The 8,985-nt window shown below is 54.6% G+C and overlaps 1 protein-coding gene across 3 annotated transcripts; it reads left to right on the top strand.

Annotated features, from left to right (window-relative positions):
- The first annotated feature begins 1,738 nt into the window (after positions 1-1,738).
- On the top strand, positions 1,739-7,060 carry LOC127323350 (protein neprosin). Of its 3 annotated transcripts, none has more exons than XM_051351510.2 (7): positions 1,739-2,238; positions 5,093-5,179; positions 5,280-5,537; positions 5,627-5,791; positions 5,924-5,977; positions 6,106-6,252; positions 6,480-7,060. In XM_051351510.2, exons 1-7 carry the CDS (start codon positions 2,089-2,091, stop codon positions 6,855-6,857), a joined length of 1,239 nt encoding a protein of 412 aa, XP_051207470.1. In that variant the 5' UTR covers positions 1,739-2,088; the 3' UTR covers positions 6,858-7,060. The 3 variants fall into 3 exon arrangements, with proteins under 3 accessions (XP_051207470.1, XP_051207469.1, XP_051207468.1); XM_051351509.2 differs by lacking the exon at positions 1,739-2,238 and adding an exon at positions 3,916-4,252; XM_051351508.2 differs by lacking the exon at positions 1,739-2,238 and adding an exon at positions 3,916-4,513.
- The last annotated feature ends 1,925 nt before the right edge of the window (positions 7,061-8,985 follow it).

The following is an 8,985-nucleotide window of genomic DNA, read 5'->3' as shown; positions in this document are numbered from 1 at the left end:
CTCGGCGCATCCACGAACGCACCTGAGATGCATATTTGAGCCAAATTTACGTCTCTGTCGACAACTCGGTCACTATGCGTCGAGCCGTTAGACATGTTCTGACGCATTTTAGACCCGTTGGAGACGTCCTTATAATTCAGGAATCATGGAGTAAGGGCATCTCCAACCGCGTGACCCAAACGGACGCGCTGGGCCATCCGTTTTGGGCCGTTTGCGTGGCCGCGCGGACACGCGGACAGCGCCCCGCGTCCGCGTGTCCGTTTGGGTCGCACGCGGCGCCCAACGCGGCGACCCAAAGAGACGCCACGTGGTTCGTCTTCCTTGCGCGGCGCTGCGCCATGGCAGGCCTCGACGGGACAGCCTTGGTGGGCGGTGGAACGCGCGGGAAAGTTCCCGCGCGCACCAAGGTTCCCGCGCGCGCGAAAACGCCATTGGCGCGCGCGAGCGCCCAAGTTTCCCGCCAGGCCGCCGGCTATAAAAGACGGCGGCGGTCTCACACAGACCGCAACACCATCATCTCCCCTACACCTTCTCCGGCGCCATGCCGCGCACCCTGCAGGCCACATGGGCCAAGCTCTCCCTCGCCGCCCGGGCCAGGTTCCCGCGGACGGAGTAGGAGGAGCGCGCGGACTCGCGGTGGGTCGCCGACGACGAGGCGCTCCGCGTCGCTGCCGAGGCGGCGGCAAAGAAGGCCGGTGACGCGGAGATGGTGGAGGCGGCCGCGGAGGGCTGGCACGAGACCGCGGACGGCCGGTACGAGGTCGCGGAGGAGGGCGGCCGCCGCGGAGGAGCCCGTCGACGAGGAGGACCTCGCGCCGGCGAACATCAACGCCGCCATCGAGGAGCGTCTCGCCGACCTCACGCGCGTGACGAAGGAGCACGAGGCCACCTGGCGGGCCGGCCGCCGCCGCTTAGGCGACCTCCTCGGCCAGAAGAACGAGCTGATCGCTATGCGAGCAACCCGTCACCTCATCCAGATGCCCTCGTCCGAGCGGCGCGCCCGGGAGGATGCCGAGTCGGCGGAGCGCGGCCGGCAAGAGCGCATGCGCCGGCGGCAGGAGAACCACGAGGCCCGTGCCCCCGCCTCGCTTCCGCTGGAGGCGCGCACCGTTGTGGAACGCGCCGCCTGCAGAGCTTGAGGTATGCGGGAAGCGGATGGTTCCGCCGCAGAGGCGAGGCGGAGCGCGAGCGCGCCCGAGGTGCTCGGACGGAAAGGAGGAGGAGGATGAAGGCCTCCGCCGCCGCCGCCGCCGCCGCCGCCGCCGCGCCACCCAGCTGGTAAGCTGGAGTGGAATCCTCACGCGTACAGGCCGCCCGCGTTGAGTGAAATCCACGGCCCCGACGGCGAGCCGGCGAGGATGCGCCGGCGGCCGCCGTCCCCGTACGTAGTAGGATAGAAGTAGTAGTAGTTAAAAAAAATTGTAATGGGTTCTTTTTAATGAAAACAAATGTTTATGTCTATGACACGCGGGCCAGGGGCGGACAAGGGGCGGACGCGACCGACCAGCCTTTCGCGTCCGCGGCCACACAAACCCGGCCCAGATTTGGTCCAGGTTTGCGTCGTTCCGGACGCCGCGGCCATCCGTTTTAGGGATGGGTTCGCGCGCTGGGCCGGGTTTTTGTCCGGCTGGACCCAAACGGACGCGCGGGCGGGGTTTGGGTCGCCCCGTTGGAGATGCCCTAACGTAAGGGTATTTTGGTCGTGAAGCCGCCCGCAACTATAGCTCGGAAACGGCGAAAGCCATGGCAGGCACCAGAGACCAGTCTATTCCCACTTGCTAGTGAGCTCACTGTACGCTCCCCATTGGCACTGTCAACAGCAACCGCAGCAGCAGCATCCAGTACGAAAGGAAGGGGAAGCCGCCCAGAGCGCCCCGCATTGCTGCGGTTTTCTCAGAACAGCGTTCGCCGTGGCCTGGCCGCCGGCGTGGCGGCGAGGGTCCTTCCTGTGTGAGCCTTCTTGCGATTTGGGTTCAGGAGGAGGGATTGAGAGGAAAACAAAGGGGAGGGTGAGCCGAGGTGCGAAGCGAGGAATTGGTTGCTGCTGTGGCCTAGGACTTGGAAGCGTCATCCTAGGGCCTGGCGCGCATGGCGGCGGCACGCGGTGGATTTTCGCGGTTTCTGGCCGCGGCGGCGCTCTGCGTTCTGTGGGCGGCCGTGGTGGAGGCTAGGTCGCCGGCGGCGAGGGTGCACCGGCACCTGAAGCGGCTCAACAAGCCGGCAGTCAAGAGCATCGAGGTACATGCTGACAGTTCATGAACTGGATTTCCACCACGGGGCTTCTCTTATTTCGTTGTCGCCAGTGAACTTTGAGTCGATGTACTTGAGTAAATGGGAGTTGAAGAAGATTTATTTGATGTGAAATGCTTTGTTTTGGAGTTGTTCTTGGGGTTAATTTTCCTCTGGATTTTGGTATAGTATTATAGCTGCATTTTGTAGGATTGGAGCAAGCTGGAGCTACAAGTTGTGTTATCCGAATTCAGAAAAGTTTGCTTTTACTCTGCTTCTTTTGGGTTATTCTTTCTTGGTGCTCCGTTGCTGCTTTTAGAGAATTTTTTGAAAAAGAATCTTTTGGTGCTAGATTAGGGAATTTCAAGCAAAGTGGAGCAGGAAAGATGGGCGTTGCATCCATCCAGGCTGGTTCTGCCAGAGTAGCCTTCTCCAATCGAAAAGGGGCAAAACCTTTCTGATTTTTGCAAACAGTTTTCCCCCTTTCAAATTTGAGCAGTTTTTGAGTGTCAATGTCAGCGACCATCCTACTTGATATGGAGGGAGGTGGCTACCAAGAGCATTACTAGCAGAACCCTTAAACTGGTCAAATCCTCAAAATAACTGCTTTTTTGAAGACCAAGGCAGAAAATTGGCGCCGAGCCCTCAAAGGCTCAAACCCTTAAGCCCTCAAATTTTTTTGAAGGCCCGGTCCTCATTTTTCATCCCAACCTGTACAAACCCAGTTTGAGGGGCAAATTACCCAGGCCCCTTCATCTGGTCAACGCGCGTCGCGGGAGGGAAATATCCCTCCAACCGCTCCTCCTTCCTTCTTCCCCCCGCGCCGCCCCCGACCTGATTCCGCCGACCCCTGCCCAATCCCGCCTGGCCCCGCCGACCCCCGCCGCCCCGCCTGCGCCCGAGCTGAATCGGCCGCCGCCCCGTCCTGCCTCCGCCTCCGCCTCCGCCTGCGGTCGAGATGTCGTCGCGCCGCGCCCTGTCGCGCTCGTCCACCGACTACCACGGCGTGCGGCTTCGCCCCTCCGGCCGGTGGGCCTCCGAGATCACGCGCGGCGGCGAGCGGTTTTGGCTCAGGACTTTCGAGTCGGCCGAACTCGCCGCCCGCGCGTACGACGTCATGGTGTGGCGCTACGACGTCGTTGTTGGGCCGCAGAACTTCTTCGACGTCGACAACCTCGCGGCGGCGGAGTTCGTGGCGCCGGCGTTCAACATTGTTACCCGCGCCGAGGAGCGCGCCGTCCGCCGGGAATACATGCGGATGTCCATCCGCAACCGTGATGAGGCGGACATGGCCGCCTTCGGTGCGGCGCATCCACAACATGTCGAAGAGGAGCTTGAGTTCTATGCGCAACTGGCGGCGCAGCGAGCTGCGGCAGCCGCCGCTCATCCGTCTTCATCCTTGGCGCCGCCTCCCACTATCGTAGTCGACGATAGCTCTGACGACGACGATCCCGATTGGATCGACAAGATGGTCGCGGAGCTAGAGGTGGAGGAAGCCGCGGAGGAAGCCGCCAAGAAAGCCGCGGAGGATCCCGATTGGTATGACAAGATGGTCGTGGAGCTAGAGGCGGAGGATGCCGCGGAGGAAGCCGCCAAGAAGACCGCGGAGGATGGCGATACCGATTTGGATGGGATAAATTCTAGATTTCGACGATCCGATAAACTATCTACCTAGCGTGTGCGTGTGTTGTTCTCCTCCTCCTCCTTCTAGATCTTCACCTTATTCCTTGTAATCCATGGTTGTAGTTCGAATTAGTTGATATTGAGAGCAATTACTAGTGGGCTCTCTCTTACAAGTGGTGTCAAACTTTTTCCCCACCACCAAAAAGCCATGGATTCACTCTCGGAAGAGTCCAAGCTTCTCTACCACATGATCATGTCCGAGACGGATGAGATCTACGAGGCCAAGTTCGCCTCCTACCGTGCTCGCGCCTTAGCAGCAGCGGCGACGGCTACATCAAAGACTCGCTCGACTACCACCCTTGGCGCCTCCCGCGAGTACTGCCATGCCATGAGCAAGCAAGTACGTGCGACCTCCTCTCCGACCTCTGCGCAAGCCATCTCCACCATCAGATCGACTGCGGCCTCGACATGCACGGCGGCTCACACACGCGTTCCCGCAGCGGCGTCGTTGGATTCTTCGCCGCCCACTACCTGCTCGGCGGAATGCCCAGGCCACGACGCCTCTGTATATGCAGCAGCAGCAGTTGCACTCATCCCGTCCACAGCACCCAACTCGTTTGCAACCACTGGCGACCTTGTCCTCGAGGTTGCTGCATCTGTGGTATGTGATGAGACGCTCCCAGTGGATGCTTCCTGGGTCGCTGCACTGCACGGTCACCATGTTCGACCAATTGCTCGGACAGTGTATTTTGTGGATGTGTTGTTATGCTTCAGACTTGAAGGACAACCAAATGCATGTGCTGTTATGCTTCAAACTTACAAATTTTATTCCACAAGACTAAACTCATGGAAGGATGAAGGGGGTTGGCTGGGAACTGGACAGAAACGGCGGCTTCGGCCGAGGCTCGGCTGTAGGCCTGTAGCGTGTGCGTGTGTTGCTTGTTCTCCTCCTCCTTCTTCTAGATCTTCACCTTATTCCTTGTAATCCATAGTTGTAGTTCGAATTAGTTGATATTGAGAGCAATTACTAGTGGGCTCTTACAGTCAAAGAGTGAGTTACGTTCAACAGCGTCTCGCTACGTTCGACCCTACATTGCATTCTTGTTGGAAGTTGCAAACTCGAAGCTGTTCTGTAACAAGTTAACATGTGCATCAGTGTGCCAAGAACACAATGTTTTCTCTGTTTCTGACTCAGATATGTAGTACCCTTTTTCTCATTATTATTTGCAAACCGTTGCAGAGCCCAGATGGAGACATCATCGACTGCATGCACATCTCACACCAACCGGCCTTCGATCATCCTCTTCTCAAGAACCACACTCTCCAGGTACTAAAATCTTCCACTATCCAATGATTATCCATGGCATGGACGCACTCACCGAGTCACCGTGACAACCGCAATCTTTTTTATCTTTTCATTGTCACAGTTGAGACCGGCCTACCACCCAGAAGGCTTGTATGATGATGCTAAGAGCAGCCTGGCCTCCGACAACGGTGACAAGAAGCCGATGCTCCAGCTGTGGCATCAGAACGGCAGGTGCAAGGAGGGCACTGTCCCAATCAGGAGAACTAAGAAGGAGGACCTATTCCGAGTGAGCTCCATGCGGCGGTACGGCAGGAAACAGCATCCCGCCCCGAACCCGATGTCCGTTGATCTTACGATGCTCAACGAGGGTGGCCACCAAGTACTTTCTGCTTATCCTGTTTGAGATTGAAGAGCATGGTGATTGCAATTGATACCTTGTACTTACTGAAGTCTTGTTGTGGAATTCAGCACGCAATAGCGTACGTCGAGGGGGACAAGTACTATGGTGCAAAAGCCACCATTAATGTGTGGGAGCCCAAAATCCAGCAGCCTAACGAGTTCAGTCTATCCCAGCTATGGATCTTGGGGGGATCATTCGGGGCGGACCTCAACAGCATCGAGGCCGGGTGGCAGGTACTGTGAAGAAGAACCTGAACTAGTGTGCTTCATTTCGTTCACTGATTCATGCTTGTTTCAAGTAATTCTGCGGATACCACGTGAGGCGTGTGTGTGATATATAGTAATATGCACTGTTTTGTTCATCAGGTTAGCCCTGACCTCTATGGAGACAACAACACTAGGCTGTTCACATACTGGACCGTAAGCCTCACAAACTCAGTTGCTCATGGTTATATTGATGACTTCTATGTTCCCGTTGGAAGCATTCTGCCATCGACGCATTGAACTCATTGTTTCGCCCATTGATTTTGCTATTGGGCATTTTCTAGAGTGATGCATACCAAGCAACTGGGTGCTACAACATATTGTGTTCAGGGTTCATTCAGGTCAACAGCGAGATTGCCATGGGGGCGAGCATCTTCCCGATCTCCAACCTTGCTGGCTCACAGTATGGTATCAGTATACTAATCTGGAAGGTGAGCAGTTTATACTAATAACTGAAATTCCCACATGCCTTTACTTAGTGCCTTCAGAACTAACACAAGAACACACAGTGGCCATAGAATCTTTGGCCACTTGGTGTTGTGCTCTTCAGCACGCTCCTCTGACTCATACTTGGTTCCTTCAAAAATATATCCTCCAAAGCATATGTACCACTACACATCGCTAATGATTCTATTATGTGCGCATGATTTGTGAGCAGGACCCAAAGGAAGGGAACTGGTGGATGCAGTTTGGCAAGGAATATGTCCTCGGCTACTGGCCATCCTTCCTCTTCTCATACCTTGCTGACAGCGCGTCGATGATCGAGTGGGGCGGGGAGGTGGTAAACTTGGAGCCCGATGGCGCGCACACCTCGACACAGATGGGCAGCGGGCGGTTCCCCGAGGAAGGGTTCGGCAAGTCAAGCTACTTCAAGAACATCCAGGTGGTGGACAGCACAAACCAGCTCAAGGCACCCAAGGGAGTGGGCACGTTCACCGAGCAGTCCAACTGCTACGACGTGCAGAACGGCAACAATGGCGACTGGGGCACCTACTTCTACTACGGCGGCCCAGGGAAGAACTCCAATTGCCCGTGACAAGTGAAATGCTGCCACTCTCAGCAGATGTAACCAACCATTCATGCGTGTGATATAGCTTGTGCATCTCCTTTAGCCCTAGCAAGGTAGTGTGTTACATGTGTTTGCTGTCCTAGTGCTCTCATTCTTTCCCCTCTCTCTTTCTATTATGTGCCATGTAAAGTTTCTGAAGAGAAGCATGGTGTGAGGTGGTGAATCTGAAATGATCTTGGAGTGAGCCAATCATCCATGGCCGGATTCACTAGGTATTGGTTTCAACCTTAAGGTGAGGTGAAGACTTTGTTGGAAGTATTGGCTAACGATGCAAAACTTCCAGCTAATAGCATAACTTTGGACTCGCCAAGGGGAAAGTAAAACTGCCTCCCGGTCACACGTGCGTGTGGCTCTGGGGCGATCTCATCCTCCACGGAAAAACCACATCCCCAGGCCTCCCTGTCCGGCGAAGACAGCAAGGGTGAGGACGTCGCCCTCCTGTTTCTCCTCTTCGCGCGTTGGCTAGCGGCAGTCTGGGCCATGGGTCGAAGGGTTGCGCTTGCTGCGCCCCACCATGGCCTTCATTGCCCTCCGTTCGTCGATCTTCTCCGCCATAGTACCATTCGTCGTCGTGCTGGCCTAGCGGCTAGGGTCGTCCTTGATCTGCTAGCTTTTCTTGGTGGGTTGGGCGCGCGGTGATGGCTGATTGCGTGGGGCCTCGGCTGAACAAAGACGGTGTTTACAGGGTTTCTCTCACGTTAAGTGAAGATCTACTTGATAAATATCCTCTTAATGGCTAGAGAGTCGAGTTCTGGAAGGCTCTATAGGTGAACTCCCTACTACGTCTGGAGATGGCTGGATCAGATAGGATTTGATCGTGGGCATCCATATTTTTCATCGACCATTTGGAGGTTGTTGCTATCAGGGGACATTTTTTGGTCCATGCTGAAGTCAGAGGCGGAGAATGTCATCGAAGCTGACATTTGGGGACTAGTAATGGTGGTTGAGTCTTTACGACGATGAGGAATTTGCTTGGTGTTTCGGGTTTCGTAGTAGCGGTATGCAAGTGGGCGACTACAAGTGAAGTTCAAAACCTTACCTTTCATGCTGAAAATTCAAGGTTTGGCGTTAGTCGGTTGTGTCTAACAATGTCCTTGTTAAAGACACTATTTTAAGAGCGAGGACTATCCTCAGGTTGAAACCTAAGATCTTCGATCGGGCGACGACAATGCGTGTGCACTGTTTCTTTTTTTGGAGCCGTCGCTTTTGGGGACCTAGGTGGTGCTTTGATGGTGTTTGTGCTGCTGCAAGGACTGAAACACCGTAACGGGACTTTTATTTAGCTTTTTTTTTCTTTGCATGTTGGGTGCGACTGGTATCTTCGCGATATTTATATTTTTTCTTTATTACAAAATAGCACAACTTCTAATATTTTAATCCAAAATATTAGCACAAAAAGTACACAGACAGAAGTACCCAGTGAGAACTTCTTCGAATAAGACCCCAACACCAAAACTTGCCATAGGTGGGAAACCTACTCAAGATGGGAGTCCTACTCAAGGTGGGACTCCCACCTTTCCTTGAGGGGGGTGGCCGGCCACCTTAGGTGGAGTCCACCTTGGACTCCTCCCCCTTAGGGTTGGCCGGCCATGCAAGGTGGAGTCCCTCCGGGACTCCACTTTCCATGGTGACTTCTTTCGGACTTTTCTAGAACCTTCTAGAACCTTCCATAAATACACTGAATCATTTCCAAAGTTGGAAAGTGACTTCCTATACATGAATCTTATTCTACGGACCATTCTGTAACTCCTCGTGATGTCCTGGATCCCATCCGAGACTCCGAACAAAACTTCAAACTCCATTCCATATTCCATATCTACTTAAACGACATCAAACCTTAAGTGTGTCACCCTACGGTTCGCGAACTATGCAGACATGGTTGAGACTTCTCTCCGACCAATAACCAATAGCGGGATCTGGAGATCCATAATGGCTCCCACATATTCAACGATGACTTAGTGATCGAATGAACCATTTACATACGATACCGATTCCCTTTGTCACGCGATATTTTACTTGTCCGAGGTTTGATCATCGGTATCTCTATACCTCGTTCAACCTCGTCTCCTGATAAGTACTCTTTACTCGTACCGTG

The sequence above is a fragment of the Lolium perenne genome, chromosome 2, assembly GCF_019359855.2.
Source record: "Lolium perenne isolate Kyuss_39 chromosome 2, Kyuss_2.0, whole genome shotgun sequence".
NCBI classification, from domain to species: domain Eukaryota; kingdom Viridiplantae; phylum Streptophyta; class Magnoliopsida; order Poales; family Poaceae; genus Lolium; species Lolium perenne.
The sequence above is the reverse complement of the archived record's forward strand: the minus strand, read 5'-3'. Positions and strand labels throughout refer to the sequence as shown.